Source organism: Synchiropus splendidus, chromosome 11, assembly GCF_027744825.2.
Source record: "Synchiropus splendidus isolate RoL2022-P1 chromosome 11, RoL_Sspl_1.0, whole genome shotgun sequence".
Lineage (NCBI taxonomy): Eukaryota > Metazoa > Chordata > Actinopteri > Syngnathiformes > Callionymidae > Synchiropus > Synchiropus splendidus.
The window spans coordinates 18,490,663-18,511,748 of NC_071344.1; the positions used below are offsets into that span (position 1 = coordinate 18,490,663).

The window sequence follows — 21,086 nt, forward strand, 5'->3', positions numbered from 1 at the left end:
AGTCAGAATGTTTGTGAGAAAGCTCAGTTATCTGGGTCATCAAGCACCGAGGTTTGAATGGGTGACCAGGGCCAGCACCACAGAAGCTCCAGTGACAGCCGCGTTGCTGACCCTTGATGCCTTGTTCTGGAGTCTCTCCCACCGCCCACTAATGAGGCTCTCTTCTGCGTATTCAGACCGCAATCCAGTCCTCACTGTCCACCATCTGACCTTTTCCCTGTGGTCTGGTTGCTATCAGGCAAAGAAGGAAAACCTGACGGGCAGGTACTTGAGGTGGATCAAAGATTGTGGGTGACGAGACGAAGCTGGGGCCACTTTCATGATAAACAGGAAGGATAACACTTCACTCCGTCTTCAAAATCTGAGATAAGTTATCTCGAAGCTTCTCCCAGAGCAGATCAAGAAGAGCCTTCCGGGAGACCCGGGATGGACCCGTGGGCAGGTGGTGGGAGGTGCTCAGACAGCACGCATGTTCAGGAGACACCCGACTCACCACTGTTCCCCAGACATGAAGCCTTGAGGTGGAATCACAACAAGGACGTAATCTGTGGTGGCAGCTACTCGAGCTCTTTTTAAGGCCTGATTCCGGCCCATTTCTACGCCACATTCCTGAGAAATGATATCAGTTCTGCGAAGAAAAACAGAAACCCCGGTCTGATAGAGGAGCTATTAAAGCGACAGGGATGTGCGTGTGGATTGGAGGGGGAGTAGGGGTCAGGCTCAGGTCATTTACTGAGGGAGGTGACCAACTGTGTTATCTTCCACAGGTAGCCAGCGGCGGCGCGTCCACTGCCACTTGAAAACAGGATGTTTGAGACTCCCAGTTTTGGAACTTCCTCTCCCGGAGCGCCACAGCACAGAGTTCAGCCAGCTCCCAGCCCCAAGGAACACATTACAGATCTGGCACATGAAACAGTCTGCAGCTCTCCACTGAACACCTCGAGCCCTCGCCCCCGCCCCTTCCTCTTCCTCAAGCCAATCTTCTCCTTAACAATCTGAAAGTACAGATATAGTCCCCCTGGTGCTCTTCCAGAGGAAAGAGCTCTGTTCCCTTCTCACTGAGTTGTGCGTCAGCGGGGGCATCGGGAGTGCATGTTAGCGCCGTTTATGAAAACGGGCCGCGGAGGCCAAGACACCAAATTAACTCCGACTTTCCAAAATAAAAAGAAACATAAACCAGACATGCGTTGCAGCGAGGACATGCTGAAGAGAAAAACAATACCTGAGCTGGACTTGAGGAGCCATGTCAGGGTCAACAGGGAACCACCCCCCAGCTACAAGGATTGGACCCTTAGGTACACAAGAGTCCAGGACGATGAACGACCGAACTGAAAACTAGTCGACCTAAGAACAATCCTATAGGGGACATACTAGTTTGCCCACTACAGGTCGTCCTGAAGGTGATTCTCAGCACAATGTCTTACCAGCTCCACTACCACCTAGGTGTGACAGGGCACAGTCCACTCGGGCAATTCAGGTGTAAAAGGTTCTGGTTCAGGGACAGGTCAAAGGAGAGCTGGATTTCCATTCTGCATGAGAATTCATTCTTCAAGTTACTCCTGAAGAATCTGCACAGAGATTGGTGAAGCCAAAGCTCAGCCTCAATGGCTAGATAGTTGGGTTGTGCATGAAACATGGTGAAGACACCAAGACCTCACAACCATCAGGGGCAACAGCACCGCAGGTTGGGTCCTGAAAGTCTTGATGTTCAGGAGATCCTATCAAGTAAAGTTTGAGGGACATCATTTGAACCCATCAGGTGACAAACCAAGTCGATATAAGTAAAGGGTGATATAGCCAGTGCTCCACAGATCCATCACCGTCCCACCCTGTGCAGCTGAACCCACAGGAGAATCGTCAGCTGAGACACTCACACACGACAGGGATGGAGACTTCAGACGACATCAGAGTTCAAAGCGGCATCATTACCATTTGGTCATCGCCATAACAACTTCCTGTTTATCACCTGAAGGTGAGGGCAGGTCGTCAACACCTGGCACTAGTTAGATACGAATCACAGCTCACTCACTTCTACAGTGGTCTGCAAGTACTTTCCCCACTCCCCCTGCAGCTGCGCGCCCCCCACACACACACTTTGAGCTGCCATTAGCGAAGGTTCATGAAAGATAAAGATAAATACACCTTTGAAAGTGTGACAGACGGGAACAACGGCACCTACGTCACTGTGGACCATGGGGTGAACGTTTGCAGCCCTCCTAGCTCACAGATCCTCGCCTTCAGTGCCACCCACAGTTCAAACGGCGGTGTCATTAAGATGGTACACTCTTTTTTCCGCCAAAGTGGTTCCACTTGGGCCCGAACGGAACATAAACCCAGCAGGAAGTGCAGCTGGGTGACAGAAACCAAGAGGGACGTTCGAGCCGGGCGCATGGGAGGGGGGACACTTTGAAGACACCTGGCGACCATCTTGTCTCCTGGATGGACAGTAACGCTTCAGCGTGAGAGGATTAGCTGGAGTGCTTTTCCCAGCTTTGGTCAAGTCAGCGGTACTGTGGCAGTCAAGTCTCAGAGACATGACCTTTGGCACGTGGATTATTTAGGGTTTAAAATTTTTTTGTAAATCATTTTGTTTTTCATAATGCATTCACAGTGCATAAATGTGATGGTCTAGTTTTGACTAGTTTCTTTCCTCTTAGTTGATACTATCCCAGCCACTTATTTTCCAATGGAGAGTAACCCTCTGCAGCTGGACCAGTCAGGACACTCGCGCTGGTCTTTGTGACTCCCATGTCTTGCTTTTGGAAGGTGTTTCTGTCGTTTTCCTAAGATGAAGTACTTTTGTCATCTGGACTTCTTGTGACGTGTTTTTCTGCAGTTGATTTCTGTGTTTTAATGTGGAGGTCTATTATCATCTTGAAATAATCTCATTTTTCTGAATGTCTTTTTTATCTCTCAATTAAATGTTCTGTTTTTTTTAGTGTTTTTTGACAGATTTATTCAAATAAAACTGAATGGTATACTTTCTGCATTTGATATTCAGAACTTTTGTATACTTAAAAAAAACATTTTCTTTTTCTACAGTCAGCTTTCTTTCTGAATTTGGGGGTGGCCTGGGAGCCTTTTCTAGGCTCAACTATTTTTTTTAGACATTTTGACATGTGGTTGATTCGTAGTCCTTTTTTGTCGACCCTCAACATTCACCCAAGGCCTGCGAGGGCAAGTGCATCCCCGATGACTTGAAGGGAGGACGACGGCAGCCGAGGTTTCCTTGACTTGGCAACAATGTCGGGCGGATGATGGATGGCCGAGTCGCCAGGGAGCGCGTTCACTTCCCTTGATATGATTGTGCTAAATCCCTCTCATAGGGCTCCAGAAGACTAATGAAGTGACTCTGCAGTGTGTGCTTCCCAGAGAGGACTCGCTCAGACTGCCAATCCACAAACAAGCATTGTTTCATGGAGCTTCAGCAAATAATAAAGAACAGGCGCCTCCAGAGGGTGAAACGCCCGCTTGTCTTGTCTCCTTTGTCTACTCCGGGTCCTATTCATGGCTCTGTCAGAGGCTTGAGGACCAGGATTTACAGAGGTTTCAGGTGCAAGAGGCGATTCGTTCCGCCGGCGTCTGAAGTCTCCTCACTGCGGTTCCAAACTTCAGACCCCGAGGGCCGAAGCGCCAGCAGCCGTGTCATTATCTTTCTTTTGAAGACGCCAAATCTGGACTTGGACCATTTGTTACGCTCATTATCTCACTTTTGGGGAAGTCCGCTGCTGCTCCTGGCGACAAACGGCCCGTGATGATTTCGGGTGCGTGACGGATGGATTCGGACACGGGGCAAGTTTGGACGACGGGACTCAGCTTCCATATGGAAACAAGCGCTTCCTCGTGACCTGTGTTTGTATGGGCAGCGTCGTCTCACAGAAAGAGAATTAGACAGTCAGAACCATAAACTCCAGAGAGTGATTCCCTTAAAGTCTCACCCTCTGGAGCTGATCATTTCTATCTGTGACTCAGGGAAGCTAAATGATTCAGCAAGTCCTTCTCACACCTGGAGTCACTGAACTCCACAGGAAAGGAGGAGGAGTCATGGATGTGTGGGAGACGTCTGAGTGAGTCCCTTCCACTAGATATAAACAAGATCTTTTCACAAACCAGTGAATCATGAGTCTGGACGACACAGTTCCAGTGTTCCAGCATTTGTCATAGACTCCAAGGATTGACTCACGAAAGGGATCAAAGTGTCCACATACGTGCGGAAGTCACTGCTCTAGTACAAAGCAGGCCCGAGTCTTGCAGAGATAGGACCAGGTTTTACATCCTCCAAACATGCGGCAGAAATGACACAAGAATCTTCTTGTGTCTTATGTTGTAAAATGCTACTGGGGTCAGTCAAACCCGTGAAGAACTGAGTCGAGTCAACGAAATTCATGCGCCATCGTAATCACACTGGCTCAAAGGACGGACTCACTCACTTGAGTCACATGAGAAGCACCACTGAGTCCCACGCCTCCCCAGCTGGAATGGGGCAGCGGTGAGCTCCAGACAGGAGGGAGCAGGTTCCTTGTCAAACACTCGACAGTGCACTTTTTAATTCAGTAAAACAACTGTCTGCTTCAACACCCCAAAATGAATTACTGCAAAAACGTCAACACGCATGTCGACACTCAGCTTAGACAAACACTGGGAGCGAACAAGCAGCCAATGTGCGCGTGTCGTGACCCGGCCTCCAAAAATATACAGCCGGTGGGCCAAGACCCACAACACATGCCGCAGGACGGAGTGGACCTCTGCTGGGGCGGAGGGAAAAAACACATGTCGGCCGTGTTTTGGTTAGAATTAGCATCCGCGGGCGTCGGCGGATGTGGGCCTGATCTGGCTGGCCCGCAGGCTCAATCAAGTCCGGCTAAAATTAGTGGCTGCCTCTCTCTTTCCGGAAGACAGATAATTCTCTCCTTGATTGTGGAGACGGAAAACATCGGGAAAAGCAAACACTGCGTCTGGAGGCAGGTGCAGCGACTAAATATACACCCGAAGAAAAACCTGTGTTCAGGGTCGGAGCAGGAAGTTGCTGCAGAAGCTCTGACTCGAGGCGGAATTACTGCGAGTGACTCAGATATTCCAGATGTCTCTTAGGCTCTCCGTCAGGAAGTGAGCTTGACTCACTAGAGGTCCACATCCGAGTGAGTCACTGCAACAAAAAGGTTAACACATGCTAGTGGGACTCATGGAGTCACTACATTGTTCACATCTTAGCTAGTCCCTGTGACTCACTCGAGTAAAGCAGACTACGATCACTCAGACAATCGCTAGGCTTCCGAAGCAGCACACACAACTGAGGAAGTGCTTAACAACAGAGGACGCTGAGAGGATTCACACACTGATGTGCCAAAGGAAGTTCATGGGACACAAGTACCCAAGAAATATCATGTACGTGGTAAGGAAGTGTCCTTCGACCACCCAACAGGAAGCGTTTGTTCAACAAGTACGAGTCCTTGAGATGAAAAATCATTCTCTGAGAGCGAGAATGTTTGATTTCTCCATTTATATCCACTATACTAATACTCAAGCAGGAAGTGAACTTCAGTACACTACAAATCGAGTGAAATTCAAACTCGAGAATGTTAAGACTCCAACACGAGTCACGCACTGACTTGTGTGATTTTGTGTGAGTTGGAGAGATATATTGCAACGGATCCTGAGAAATGAGAACGAGTGAGCAGAAAATGGTTTCACTTTCAGCTGGTACACTTTACAAGACTTGGTCTCTCCTCACAGTGGATGCTGGACAAGCGTGAGTCGGGAAAAAGAGTCCACCTACATTCCGAAATTAATCAGTCATCAGAGCGTAAACATTCACAAACAAATCTCGCCGTTCTCTCGGGTGTTATTCCCTTGGAAAAGTTTGCTGAGAAATCGTCGGGTAGGACTTTCCTGTTTTGACCATTTCCTGAGAGTCAAGGTGATACAGAAAGTGGCGCTGCGAGGTAAAGGTCACCGGCGGGCGCCGGAGGTCTGGAAACACCAACGCACCATGCTGCTGAGGAAAGAGTCTCGGGTCTCCTCTGAGTGGGAGGAAAACTGTGGTTCAAACGTGGTGTGTCAGTCTTGACCTCAGAAAACTCTGAACCCAAATAGCTTCTGACAACGGGAGGACGTCAGATCTGGCTACGCAAGAGAGGCGACGAGTCAGGGGTCGTGGGGTGACACAAGTCTGTCTGTATCATCGTAACAACAAGCACAATGACTGTCTTGGTTCGTTTATATTCACCAGTGAAACAATGAACATTCGTGACTCGGGGGTTCTCCCGACTCAGTGTGGCTTGGTTGGAGCTTTTTATGCCACCTGTGACTCAGAGGTCAACAAAAGGGTTTGTCCGACCCACATTGATCTGAACTAGTGGAGCAGCATCAGCTGATACCTCACACACCTTCCTACTGACAAAGCAGCAAATGACCAGCACTCAAAGTGACTCAATCTCGAGCCACTCTGGTGATGCACCCCACAGGACTGGAAAGTCATCGTTGAAACCAACCAAAACACGACAGATGTCGTCACAAACAGCTTCTGCCTGTGGGCCAGACCGACTGCAGATCGAGACCACCACCACAGCGCCACCCTGACGCTGCTGGCTGTGGAGGAGTCACCAAAATAAAAGACCATCCCGAGGTGACCTCTCTTGTGCTCTTCAGCCTCAGGTGCTCGCCGCCTCCCAGCCATGGTCCCAGGCCGGCTTAACCACCACAAACCACTCCAGCAGAATGCAATCTCCCATCCGCTCCACGCAAACCGTGCTGGCAGCCCTCCACCATCCCGGAGGAGGTGGAGGGATCCTGAAACAGACTCCTGTTGAAGCCGTCTAATGAATGGTTCCTCTTCTGTTCTGAACCGGGTCCAGTCGGCTGGATTTTCCAAATTTCCCTGTTTGTGCCTTTTTTGTTTTGCTCATTCCAAACGGGCCAACAGTGGTGCCTCTGTGCGCCCTGCGAATGCTAAGAGGAATGTGCGCCGGCCAACCAGCACGGAAATTACGGCCCCGGCTGCCTCCAGAGAAAATAAAATTGATGCAATCTGTCGAGCGTGCGGCTTTTAATTAGTGGCTTCCGTCTGCTAATTGGTTTACCTCCCTGCTTTGCTTCAGGATTGGACCAATTGACCATGCAGCGTTTTAAGAGAGCCCCGTTTGTCTTGAGCGAAACCAAGCTCTGCAATAAAGGCGCAAAATTCATGTTTTCAAGCAAATGGCTGCATCTCTTGTGTGGTGGGATTAACACCGGTGACGGTTCCCAGTCGACCGGGAACAGGGACGCGGACTGTGACGGCCCTCGGCTTCTGATCGATTGTCATGCAGCCAGGTGGAGTCGCCCGAGGCTTTTTGACAACTTTAGGAAAAACCACGGCATCTCCAGAGGTGCGGGATCAAGACTGGACGTGAATTTTCTTCTTCAGTGACTCTTATTTCCTACAGCAGTAGGACTGGCGTGTTCATCTTGGTGTCCAGTAGAGAGCTTCCTGTCTCCTTTGAGAGAATCTGAACTGGCCGGGAAAAAGCGAGTCGGGGGGAGTCTTGACAGACCCGCACATCTAATCGAGGACTCTCACAAAACAAATCCGAGGCGAGGTCTATAATGGCAGACGGTGGTAACAAAAGACTCCCTCACTCAGACCCCTTAAGTCATGAACCAGTTTGACTCAAGTGTGGTGACATGGCGTTATACAGTCTGGTGCGGGCAGCGACGTTAGCGTCCACTAGAGGGCTCCCAGGTGCAGGGAAGAGCTAGGAACTTCCCTGAATGTGTGTAGGGAGTTACAGACTCATAAATGCTCGTGACTCAAATGGCTCTACAGGAAGCAGTTTCCCCACAGACACATCAGTCTTAAAAGGTCGAGTCCCTGTGATTCTCTCCAACCTCACCAAAAGAAACCTGAAACACCCTTGAGTCAGAACTCTTACTGTAAGGGGTCAGTCTGTCGGTCAAAGGAGCATCAGAACAGTGACAATGACCCGCTGTCACTTGTGGAGCCTTGTGAATCACTGAGCCAGGACAGAAGAATATTCTCACTCTCTCAACGCTCCATGACTCCCAGAAAGGCTGAGGACTATCTGAGGCAGGAAGTGCAGAGAGTGGAGTGTACGATGGCGGAGAAAGTTGAAGAGTGAGGAGGGAGAGCAGCCGAATCAGTCGTAAAGATGATGAAGAGAAAGATTCAGAAAAAGAGTGCTCTGCTTTCTGTCCGATCCTGCACTGGTCCTGCTCCGCCTCCCCCCTCGATTCTTCCTCCACCGGCCTGTTTACAATTACCGTGCTGCGAATGAATCTTCCACGAATGACCGCTCTACTGGCAGCCCCGGCTAGTCAGGAACAAGGGAGCTATTAGCAGAGGAAGGAAGAAGGGAAAGCCAAAATGGGAAGGCGAAGAGCTCAGAGGCCCGATGAGGGGGAGGGGGGCGGTGATAGAGAAGACGCCACTGCTCCCCCAGGGGATGAGCTCAACACGAGAGGGGGAGGGAAGTGGCTTCTCAGCATCTCACCACTGCGGCCACCAGCAACAGGAGGAGATGAAAGAGATTAGCTCTGGAGTCCGGTGGTCCAGGCCAGCCCCGGCATTCTTCAGGGTCTCAGGGATTTAGGACGAGGCTTTGACACCAAAAGACATCAGAGTGTGGGGCGGAACCAGGAAGCAATGATCATTTCGAGGGTTGAACCGCATTGGCCTATTTATACTCTTAAAATTGATTTGACCAGAAAAAGGTAGCTGCACTCGACCTTCCTAATAAAGACTACAGGAGGGGGAGATACAGTGTTCTGGTGGTTGGTAGTGTTTGACAGTGACTGTGTTTTACTGTGTCCCACCATGGAAACAAAAGGACAAGGAAGCGAGAGCCCAGATTAAGAGACAGGATGATTTAGTTAAAATAAAATGTTGGCGCCGACTGAAGTCCGTCTTCCAGGGTCCAGGTCTCCAGCTGGCTTCCTAGCAGGAGCTGTTCGCTTGTAGGCCTGTTGTGATGATTCTGCACTAGCTAGCGTTCTAGCTAGCTCGATTAGTAGTAGTAATAGTTCTGCCTGCTCTGCGCGGTGAAGGTCCGGTGCTGAGCGGTTGAAACTTGGTCGACACTTTCAGCACACAACAATAACTCTGCGTCAAATTGTGCTTCACATCACTGGAGTTCTGGGCTTCATTTCTGGGGCCCGGGGTCTTTTGGACCTCAGAAACCGAGTGTACTCGCCTTTAGAGTCGGTGCAAACCAAATCTTGGCTGGGTCAGTCAGTTAGCAACATCGTTGTTTCGTGTTTTTGTTGTATTTGACAGTGACTCAATCACCTGAAGTTGGAAAATAAATCCTGAAGTGGACAAGTGAAACACAGCAGCATATAATGTATGTTAGCATTTCATGGGTTTACGCTCCCACTTTTGGTCAATGAGACTCTGTAGCTAGCTAAAAACACAATGGACGTCCAAAGACTTTTAAAGCCTCAGCAATCCTAACATCTCTTGGGGTGGCCACCACCTGAGTCGACTTTAACCGCCAATATTAGCTAGAATGCTAACTGGCAGCGTTAAATGTCATCACGAATGTAGGCAGCAGAGATGAGCGCTACAGTAGAGACGTCCCATTGGTGATAATCGAGTGAAACATGCAACGCTAAAACACGCAGACCTAATATTCTGTGGGAGGAAGAGTTGTGCAGAACTCTCAAGTTGCTCTGCACTTGTCAGCCTGAACCCGAGGAAAACTCGCGTGGGGAAGGTGTGTAAGGGCGGCGGGGGGAGGGGGTGCGTGTGGAGGGAGGTTTAGGGAGGAAATGAGGGCTCTTTGTGCTCAGCTACCTGGCAGACATCTCCAGCATGTGTCGTCTTGCCTCTTGGCAGGCTGAGACCACCGGCGCCCTTGGAATGCTCGCCGCTCAGGAAATCTCGTTTATTCTCATAAATGCTTCTCTGAACCCCCCAGCTGCCGGGGCACTGGAATATTCCCCGCTGTCCTTATTGCTCGCCGCTTCTTTTGTTAGCTCACTCTTCCTACTCGAGATGCCTGCGGTCAGGAGAATTAGATCAAAGAAGACGACCATGATGGCGATATAGAAATGGAGAGTAGCTGAGGGATCACGAATCAACACGATGGAAATTGTCTTTCCTACAATGGAATCTCAATAAAGACATAACTGCTGGTGTCGCACACTGCTTTTTGTTGCACTCATGGTGAAGCCGACGGGATATCTTGAGGTAGCAGCCAAGACGGTCCAAGCTAAACTGAGACAGAAAACTACAGCACTCCAGGGGACGAGGCATCAAGCTAGCGTTGAGCTGAGCTACAGGATATGACATCACACACATCAGTCTTCCTGTTGAAGCCAATGGAACCCATGACCCAAGTGTGCCCTGTATCTAGTGTCTTCATGACTTGTGACTCGTCCAGTGACAAGACGTGCATTTAGGGAACGTTTTCAAGAATGACCAAGTCCAGACTGAGTGCAAGTCATGGGACTCGACAGCAGGCTGCGATGAGAATTGTGTCATTTAAACTTTAAAACGACAACAGTCAGTCATAAATCAAACAGACAATGAATCGCACACGTCCATCGAGTCCACTGTCGAGACGTTTCTCTGATACTTGTGACGCATCCTTTACTGGAAAACAACTGTAGCGACTGTAGTGAGCCTGGTTGCAGAGTCCGGCTGGGTTTGTGGTGGTATTCTTGGACGCACATGTGTAAGGCGATCCTAATACAGCCCTTGAAGTCTGATACTAGCCTGGGGATCCTGCTTCCCCCCAAAAGCTCGCAAACATACATGCAGCTTCCCAGAGCTCATCCATCCCGACTGGTGTCCCGTTACTTCCCCGCAAACACACACACACACGCTCCCATGCAAACACACACCCACATAAACTGGCTCGCGCGCGCACACACTTTGTTTTCTCCCGCCACTGCAGCCGAACTGGGCCACAAGCCGCAGCCCTCGCTCTGCCTTCTCATTACTGCATCTCAGAACACAAGCGAGGCAGGAAATGGTTTGAATACTCTCAAAACAGAAACTCTTGAGAGCCAAAGCACAAGAGGCATTATCACAACATAGGTTGTGTCTGAGCTGCAGGTCCAGTTTGCAAGCACATGGCCCACAAGATCCAATAATCCCATCCTCATCAGCTGGAGACAAACCCTCCACTCAGGACCAAACCAGGGTCTCACAGCAGTGAGTCCGGCACGCACCACCTCACCACCAGCCGACCACACCAACCAGGTTTCCCGAACCTACAGAGGACACTCTCAAACTTGGAACCTCTGCTGGCCCACCACTCCATTCAGAACTGAGCAGTCAGAGAAAAGAAAGTGAGCCCGCTCTAATCCTTTGAGACAGCACCAATAGAAATTCCATCATGCTTGGCTCGTCACGAGAGCGGAACTTGGGAGGTGATAACGTCAGCACAACACAAAATAAAACGCTGCTTGTTTGGACTGGCGGGCTGACAGCCGCTCTGGGAGCCAAAGGTTGTTTCCTGGGGAGGGCGGCTCAGGTGCAGGGCCGCTGCCAAACAAAAGGCCTGGAGCCGACCAGCCGCAGAACGAGGCCCCTTGAAGGTCAGTGTAAGAAGACGTATCGGGTAGACGGAGTTAACTTTGGCGTAAAACCTCCCATCAAGATTCCCAGTCACCTACAGAACTGAGTTTGCTGAGGCGAACTAAAGTCAGGAATAGTGAAGCCTTAACCAAGTGACGACCACACAAGCTCACCCACAGCCAACCACCAACTAAGTCAACATTCTCATGCAGGCTGAAGACTCCACTGTGTCACAGTTCTGTGTCACACAGACACAGCAGCGAACAAGATTCAGCAATGAACCTGCCGAGGAATCAACAGTAACCAGGAGGATGTGGACGAGGGTCAACATCGACGGCCAACCTGGGTCGTTGGCACCACTTTGCAAGTACCTTCCTTCTCCAGATGTCGATTTAGTGACCTTTTTTTTTATGTAAAAATGGTAGCATTTTAATCACCAATGACTGAGAGGGACAGGGGGCAATAGAGTTGTGCATTTCTTAAGGGTAAAGCTATGAACCAAACTATAAATTACGCTGGTTTCTAAGGATACCGTGGACCAACCTTTGGCGGTTTATTGCTGATCTCATAAGCCCTCTTGGGGAAGAGCTTTTCCACACCAGGGACCTCCAAAGAGACCTGAGCGTCACAGCTGGACGACGAGCCTGCTTGTCCTTTGATGGACCTCTTAAGACGCTAGTGAAGTGTACCAACAGGACCACTGAAAAGGGGTGCTGCTTGACACGCTGCTACGGGCAGACTAGTAAAAGTACATGGATCCGCAACTCATCTGGAACCACGATGAATGGACAACACACTCGGCCATGGGGGCGACACCGGACGGTCAGTGTGAGAGTCGCAGAGCCGTAGCTGCTAGATTCCCCCGCTGACCTCCATACTTGTCCAGGGCACAGAGTTTACTTCCAAAGTGAGGGTGAAAGACTAGCGTAGTAGGCCTGCAGCACTGAAGCCGTACACACACACAGAGGCACAAACGCTGGCACCACTTCCAGAAGGGAAACAGAGGGGTGCGGGGGGGAGGGCAGAATCAAAGCTACACTTAACTAATGCCCGAATATTTACCAAGTGGCCCACTAATTACAGTCTGCTGGAATTCGACTGTGATTACAATTAGCAGGGTCCAGACTGGCTGGGAAAGCGCTGGCAGATGTTCCGGCGGCTCTGAAGTCTGCATTTACACCGACTCCCGCTGAAGCCCAGTAGGCCTCCGCCGGCCTTCAGGAATGAATGCAGCGGCAGTAACAACAGCGGCGCGCAGGTTTGAAAGCCTGCACAGGTCCAGATGCGGCCCAGCCGCGTGCTGCAGATTTATGGAGAAAGGAAAAGGCTCACTTAGGAGTAGTAAATTGAGGAATTCTGCTGAATTGATGCTGAAGGACGGTGAGGAAAAACACCAGCTAAAATTAGACGCAGTGACTGTGAAGTGTTGCTCAATTACAAGGCCGGTTTGTGTTGGGAGAAATATGCGTGGGGACACCAGACCACAAGACCATGAAGGCCCATAAAAAGTTCTCACAAGACCTCAGGCTTCAGTCTCGTGTTTCAGGCTCGTACATCATGACGCAGCACCGACCGCTGCTCTCGAGCCTGAACTGTGACTCAACCGCACCCAAACACGCAACTGTGACTCGGCCCCCCAAGACTCACCCCTAGTCATACCTGCACTCTTCCACGCATCTGAAGAAATAGGCAGCACGTGAGACGTTTGCTACCAGATTTCAACTGAGAACAGAGCCATGTTTGGCGCCATCTGCTGGTCGGATGCCACACTACAACGAACTACAAATCCTGAATAAAGATGTAAAAGCAAAAAAGAAAAAACTAAAACTTCACATGACGATGAGAAAAACGACTACTCAAAAAAGCCTCATTCTACATTAGGTTTTACATGTTAACATGTCTTTGCAGTACATTGTTTGTACTAGTACTATTGTCAGTGTACAGTTGTACTGACAGCAATTGTGTTGCTGGAGATTTAATGCCACCGCACTACAAGAAGTCAAAGTAGTTCTGCTTAAATTATCATGTGGCGGTAAACGTGTACACTTTAAGCAACAACACCAGTGATAGCTCCACAATATTCCAGTAAACTAGGCTGTAATACTTCGATAAATAATTTTACTGTCGTTCAAAGAGAATGTAGCGCTTAATGTGATGGCAGTAGCTGATGTACTAGTAGTATTAATACTTGGAGTAACACAAGCAGTAGTGAAGAATCAACATTAGCAGTTGTACTGGAAGCAGTAGTGCAATAGTTACGGAGTAAAACTAGTATCGAAAGTATAAGTAGCAGCAGTGTCTTGGCAGTATCACCAGGCTTCTAGTCATAGTAGCAGATGATGTGACAGTAATATCAATAGAAGTATCAGAAGTGGCAGAATTTAGGACATATACATATTATACCATGTGGTACAACTTTATCTCCACCTGCAGTGACAGTGGGCTGGTGTGAAGCTGGATCAGAACCAACTGACATGTTCTGGAGATGCTTGAGGCTTCAGAGAGTCGCCAGGAGAAGGCGGTCTCCTGCAAGCTCCGGACTGGATTCTACCCACAAGAGGATCTGGACTCAGTGCCTCCTGATGAGACCTCGCACCAGATCAGGTCTAGACTCACTCAGCTTCCTGTTTCCATCTGATTACAGCAAGCTTTTCATCACCGGACGGCTCGGACCCGTGCCGAGTCTCAGGCCGGCTGAAGACGGCGGCTTGTTTACACGAGTGACACAAACGGACGGATCAATCTTCCCAGAGTCACCAATCAATCAGCAGCTGCTTCTCTGGAGGTCAGAGGTCGGCTCTGGGGATCGGCACCACACAAAGCAAAGAGGAAGTGGTGGAGTTTGTGGAGGCGGTGTTTGTTTACCGACGTGTCACGGAGCAGAACACTGGACTGACCCACTTTGGAGGAGTCAGTCAGTCTCACACACCAGGAGATCCACATGGATCCGTGACGTCACAGAAGTCAAACACTCGTAAATAAACTTGGATAAATAAATGCTAAACAATAAAATAAGCATGAAAATGAATCAAATCGTGTTCGCCTAAATAAGGACTGGCTCTTTTGATGTCATGTTCAGCAGGTCTTTACATAATGCGGGCTAAAAAGGGATTTTTGCTGTCATTTCTGAAAGATAATTTTTGATCAAATTAACTTAATAAAATGAAAACTATCTGAGACTTATTGAGCTTAGTTTCATAGCCCAGGTTTTCTAGTTTGATCCAGTTTTTCAGTTCTCACTCCAACCTCGGAAATGATCAATAAAGTTGTCTATTAATAACTTGAATAATTCTGGAAAACATGTATAGTGTTTACAGTCAGAACGAATTCAATGAAAGCAAAAATATTCCTGCCATATGGTGTGAAAAGAAACACCATAAATAGGATGAAAAAAACCCAAAATGACTCACGGTCGGAAACAAACCAGGCAGGACCCACCAGAAACAGATTAAAAGTAAATAAGTGTTTGTTTAATTAATTGTTTATCGCTTGTTGGACAACATGACAACAGAATTACACTTTCATCAGTGAGATGACAGCTTCTGAAGAGAGAGTGGAGGAAAGAAAGGAGCGTGTGACCTTTGCCCTCGTCCGTCACCGGCCTCGGAGGAGAGACGACACAGAGTGGCGGCAACTCACCTGATCCATCATGTCGGGTCTGTTGGTGGCGGCGAGCACCGTCACGTTCCCGAGCCGCTCCACGCCGTCCATCTCTGTCAGCAGCTGCGCCAGCACACGGTCGCCCACACCGCCCGAACCTGAGGAGCTGGAGGAGTGCCGTGAGTGCTGTAGCTGAATTGATCTATGGCTACAGCGAGACTAGGGCCACGGCCTGGGCCTCCACCTCGCCCTCACCTTCCTCTCTCTGAGGCCAGTGCGTCAATCTCGTCGAAGAAGACGATGGATGGTGCCACGGCTCTCGCCTTCCGAAACACCTGTGGAGGAGAAGACATGAGGACCAGCGACACGAGAGTGGACCGACTGAGCGACTAAACGCACCTCTCTGACGGCCCGCTCCGACTCACCCACAAACTTGCTCAACAGCTCTGGACCCTGAAGAGAATGGAAAGAGTGAACATGGCATCCAGATTCAGCAGTCTGTCCCAGCTACCTGGGGCAGGAGGTCACAGAGAGACTACTGGACGCTTCTGTTGGAGGAAAACAGAGTGCCAGCACACGATGTCTACAGAGAAAGAGAAAGGAAGGCACTGCATTCAAACCACACAAAGACTCACTGGCATTCGGTTAAAGCCATCAGTTCTGGTCATCTCTCGCTGATGTTAGCATATATGCTACACGATCACCCGATCATAGACAAAACACCCGCGTTTCTCTGGTTTCTAAAGTCGACTCATGAGTCAGACTCACGGCTTCACACATCGTGTTTGTTATTGAGTTTACGTGACGCTCTGTGGAGGACACATATTGTCACACATCCAAATTTGAAGTGCATGGCTCATGGGTTAACTCACTGAACCGGCAACCAGAAAGCCTTACAGCAGTGACTCACTCAGTCACAGATGACGACGCGTGAGACCTGATGCTTTTATCAGCAACATCAAGGAGACAGACACCAACTCAGACGGTAAAACCCGACTCCATCACTGAAGGCTCTCTTTATCATTGACCTTTGTGACCCCCCAACTCAGCAGCAGATAAACAACCTCCTCCTTGGCAGTCGACTCTTTCAGCAGATCTGAGCGACGCAGGACACGGCCCTTCACTCGTCGAGTCGAGTGAAGTCTGTGTGTGTGTATGTGTGTGAGAGATGCAACCTCCAGGAAACAGGCTGACACCATGATAACAGGTCTCCCTCCACAAACAGGAAACCCTCTTCAAAGCTGCAATGTTTAAATCTGGCTCTCTTATCCGAGTCACAGCTGATGGCTACTCGGAGACGGAGCTGCTACTGACGTCCACCAATCAGTCTGCCAGTGCGTCAGTCAAAGCCTATCACAACAGACGAAACGTTCTGATCGATGATGTCACACAGGATGATCACAAGATGGAAGGGGCCAGTGGGGTGTCACATGATCAAGCCATGAACATTAAACATTAAAAAAATTACCTATTATAAATAAAGTGTGCATTAAATGCGCCTAAAAAACATAGCTGAATATAAATGTAAAGAAAAGAAGCAAAATAATATAATATAGTTTTGGACGAAACAAAAACAATATTCATTTCTCTTGGATTTAAAACTAAAGAAATGAATAAAGGAAACTAAATGAATAGGGAAAATATAGAAAGAAAAAGGAATGATCATAATAAATAGATACACAAAGTGATCATCTCTGGTCCATGGTCGGCCCCGGGGCCTCCTCCTGCAGCTGCAGAGGATCTCTGAGCTTCTCTCTCTCTCATTCAGAGAGTCCAGACAGAGGAACTCTTGTTCTGAGGGTCACTCCAGAGCTGTTGACCACAGGTGAGACAGGAGAAACCCCGCACTCAGTGGAGAGCTGTGTCTCCTGGCTCAGCTCATTGACAGAAGACGATCCATTATCAAACACAGGGAAATGACAGATGAGCGGCCCCATGATTGATGGACGAAAATTCAACAGTCAAAGTGAAAACGGATGTTCAATACGGAGAAGTTGGGCCGAGGACTTCAATAACCGGGTCGCTTCATCCATCACCGCCTGGGGGGCTGATGGATGAGAAGGGACACTGGTGGGGTCAGAGGTCAAATGAGGAAGCTCTTTGCAGAGGAAGTGGGGCAGGAAGACCGCCCCGGGGTCACTGGGAACACTTCCACTATTAGAGCGGGACATGAGACCGGCGCTGGTGGGTCAGGACCGGGTCACGGCTCGGCTCAACATTTCATATCTACAGCTGTTGTGCTTTGTTTTTTCATATTTCATATATCTTTGTTTGACAAGGTTTCCATTTTTTAATCCGCCCTGTCTCCATTCATGTGAACTCAGCTTTCCATCTACACTTTTCTTGAAAAACATAAGATTCATTAACATGAACAATATTTCCATTTCAGTCGTATTTGTTCCCACATTGTCATTAACCATTTCTCATTCTTGTATTTTTTACTTGATTTTAATCAATTAATAAGTTTGACAACTGAATGCTCACATATTTTTCAGAAATTATGTTTCTAAACTACACTAAAAGTTTTTTTTGACATCATTTCATGTCTATCAAAACATTGACTTCTCATATTTTCCATTTACTTGTCATCACACTTTAAATGTAAATATTCATTAATAACATTCACACCCACGTTCCATTTACTGTTATACTGGGAAATTTGTTTTTACCACCTCATATCTGGTTATTAAATACATTTTTCAAGAACAATGATGACCGTCAGTGGCTGTAACTCAGTGAGAATACCACTCAGAACCGGACGACAAACGTCTCTCTGGACCTTGAGGAGTCTTAATAATTGAGTCAGATCCCCTTTGATCTGAACAACACTCTCCACTCTTCTGTGCCTTCTTGCACGCAGACGTGTTCGGACCGAGAACTAAAAATGTTGCTCATATGAATCCACTTCAGAATGGCGGTTCTGAACAGACGCCGACTCATCAATCACGGGCCGGATGGCACGGGATGAGTCAGGTCTGACTGGACCATCATGTCTGATGTGTCTGGTGTGATAAAAGTGCCAGGTGAAGAAACACCTGCGCCGCAGCGGCGCCGAGAACCTGCTGTCCACACACACACTCTGGGAAACATCTGCACAAACTCACTTTGACAGACAGGAAGTTGAGTCCGCTCTCGTTGGCCAGAGCTTTGGCGATCATGGTCTTGGAGCAGCCCGGCGGGCCGTACAGCAGGACTCCTTTTGGGGGCTGGATCCCCATGCGGGTGAAGGCCTCAGGGTGCCTCAGGGGCCACTCCACGGCCTGCTTCAGCTTCAGCTTCACCTCCTCCATCCCGCCCACGTCCGACCAGCGAACCTGGACACAGGTCACATTGCAGGTTCAAGGTCGACACACACATGATCATGATCCTGTTGTCGAGAAGAGTGACTGTGTCACTCATGATCCTTTAAACCTTCACGACCACAAATGAGAAACTAGGACCTTCTCTGGTCCTGAGCTCTTGACACCAGGGCGCCTTGACACACACCGTGCACCTCAGCATACATCGGTCACAGCAGCACTCTTCTTTGGTTGAGGCAGTGGTGTCGATAAACGCCTCACAATGCATCAAGACCCGGAGCTCTCAGCCGGGCATGAACGGGTCACTGGTGATTCTTTGGGGCGTCCCATGATCAGATCCCCTGATTGCAGACGTGGGGGCTCAGATGAACGAGACGCCCCGGTGACGCCTCATCAAGACTTGGACGCTGCGGATATGAAGCTCGGCTTGGTAGCAACACAAGTGGTGAAAAGATCTCTGCGTGCGGAGTGATTGAACTCCTGACGTCCAGAAACTCAGGCGCATCAAAGGTTCGGGCGCTGGACGCAGGCGAGCTGAAGCGGTCGAATAAATGATGGCGGCGTTTGAAGCTCCAGACTGAAATCTGTAGCAGCTGAGGGCGAGCGCCGCGCCAGCAGCGAAAGCGCAGACTGATTGCAGGTGCCGACGTCCAACCTTCTCGTGTTGCTCGGAAATAAAAGCCGTCGAGAAACTTCCAGCCAGAGTTCATCCAGAGTGGAGACGGGAGTCGGCCACTGGAGCCGGAGGAGCAAGGAACTCTGGAGGCCTGAGACCAGCGAGCGGACCATATCTGCCGCACAGATGGAGGCGCTAAAGAGTCCAGCAGATGAAGCACATCAGAAGTGATTTGATCTGAGCTGACCCAGGCCTCCTGAGTCAGCAGGTTCTTCCACATAACTCTTGATTCCTTTTGGCTACGAGCCAGGGGGAGTACGAGGCTTTGAGGGACCAGGCCAGGACAGTGGGGGGCCACCGAGCTGGACCATGATGTGAAGTCCCAGCCATCAGAGGGCAGGAATGACCCTTCATTGGCCACAGGCCTCCGAGCTGCTGAACCCACGCCACACCAGGGAGGCCAGGCCCCAGATCATTCAACAATGTTCAGTTCTTGGGGCCAAACACAAGAACATCAAGACTGTCCTCAAAACTCAAGAGGAGTCCACTGGAACAGAATAGGAGACACCCCTGCAGAACATTCCCGACACAACAACGCTAGGATGTGGACCCACACTTTCTGACGGCCTCGAGACTTCATTCTGACCTAGACTCCACCGACACCTCCTAAACACCCAGAACCAAAGCTTGAGCTACCAGAAGTAGTTTTCTGACTGAGGGCGAAGGTTCTGAACAAACACACCCCAAAAAACAGATGGGGAAACTTGCTTTTGGGCAGATCAAACTATCCGTAACCCTCAACCGCTGAGAGAGGCGAACTTCGGTAAACACCTGATCACAAAAAACTCCCAACTGAGTCTGGGATGAGACATCACATCGGGCAGGAGTTTCAGATCCAGCGGTCACCTCAGAGTCTCAGAGTCCTGGATTGGGTGCAGAATCCAGTATTGGAGTCAGTCTCTCAAAAGACTCCTAGACGCCCGGCCAAGACCCACTTCCTGATCCAGAACTCACAGCTCCCGAAACCAGCATGACCTGAAGGCAGCCGTGCGAACAATAACATTATGACCACATCACAAGTTGACACACAGAGCCGACTCTGGACGGAGAGTCTGAACGAGTCTGACACACTTGACGTGCACAAGTCAGCTCTCACTATCAGTCCATCTCTCCACCTCCTCCTTAATTACTGCTGTTCCCCTCCTTCCTGCCCCCCCACCCTCTCCCGTGTTAACACATCCCAGGCCACCGGCGCCGTCTCCGGGGAATCAAGCACCTAATGGAAACCTGGCGCCGGGCCACCAACTGTAAATACCCGGAAATTTATGGAGGAGTCAGTGAGAGAGGAGCAGCCGAGCAGCTGCAGGAACGGTCGACGAGACAAACCAAAATACAGGGATGAAACCGTGAAAAGAAGTCCATCACCAGTCAAGCAGCCAAAACATTATGGCCGTCTGCTTGCTGTTGCACTGACCTGGGACATCAGGGTCGTGAATCATAAGTTGTTATTTGACAGAATCATGTGTCCAGAGATGCAAAAACAGTGAGATGAAAACTTCAGGGTCAATCAACATTCACGACTTGTAGAAGACAGTTAAGTGACTTAAACTTTGACAGACAATTTAATTTAGAAGATACATTTCTTTTTATGGTGTAAAAATGTCAAATACTGAAATTCAAATAAATGTCCATGAATGGATGAAAGAAATCTATAAATTAGGTGCAATATGAAAGAAAACAAATGTAATTGACACAGGTGAGGGAGGCGAAGAGGAGAGTGCATCAGGATGGGGACGATTGTGAGTCACAGCTTTACAGAACAGTAGAGGTCATGATGGATGTTTATAGAGTCAGGAGTCAGAGTCGGGGATGGGGGGAAACCAGGAAGTTCAGGACTCGCTCCTTCCTCTCCACTCTCTTTCTTCCAGCTATTATCTTTTATGATAGTTTCTGGGGTTTACGAGGGGCCCCTGAGGGGGGAGGGCACTTTGATGGGGCCGGAAGGGGGGACAACAGGAAATGAAGAGCACAATAGTGATGTCATGGTCCT

General features: G+C 49.3%; 1 protein-coding gene across 1 annotated transcript in view; it reads right to left on the reverse strand.

The window, feature by feature from the left end:
- The window catches only part of spata5 (spermatogenesis associated 5), a 59,885-nt gene that overhangs the window by 23,524 nt on the left and 15,275 nt on the right, over positions 1–21,086 (reverse strand). The window contains exons 12-15 of the mRNA XM_053878612.1: positions 18,226–18,435; positions 15,521–15,574; positions 15,377–15,456; positions 15,161–15,287 (exon numbers count right to left, since the gene is read on the reverse strand). Coding sequence (XP_053734587.1) covers positions 15,161–15,287; positions 15,377–15,456; positions 15,521–15,574; positions 18,226–18,435 — 471 coding nt within the window. The remainder of the gene's footprint in view (positions 1–15,160; positions 15,288–15,376; positions 15,457–15,520; positions 15,575–18,225; positions 18,436–21,086) is intronic.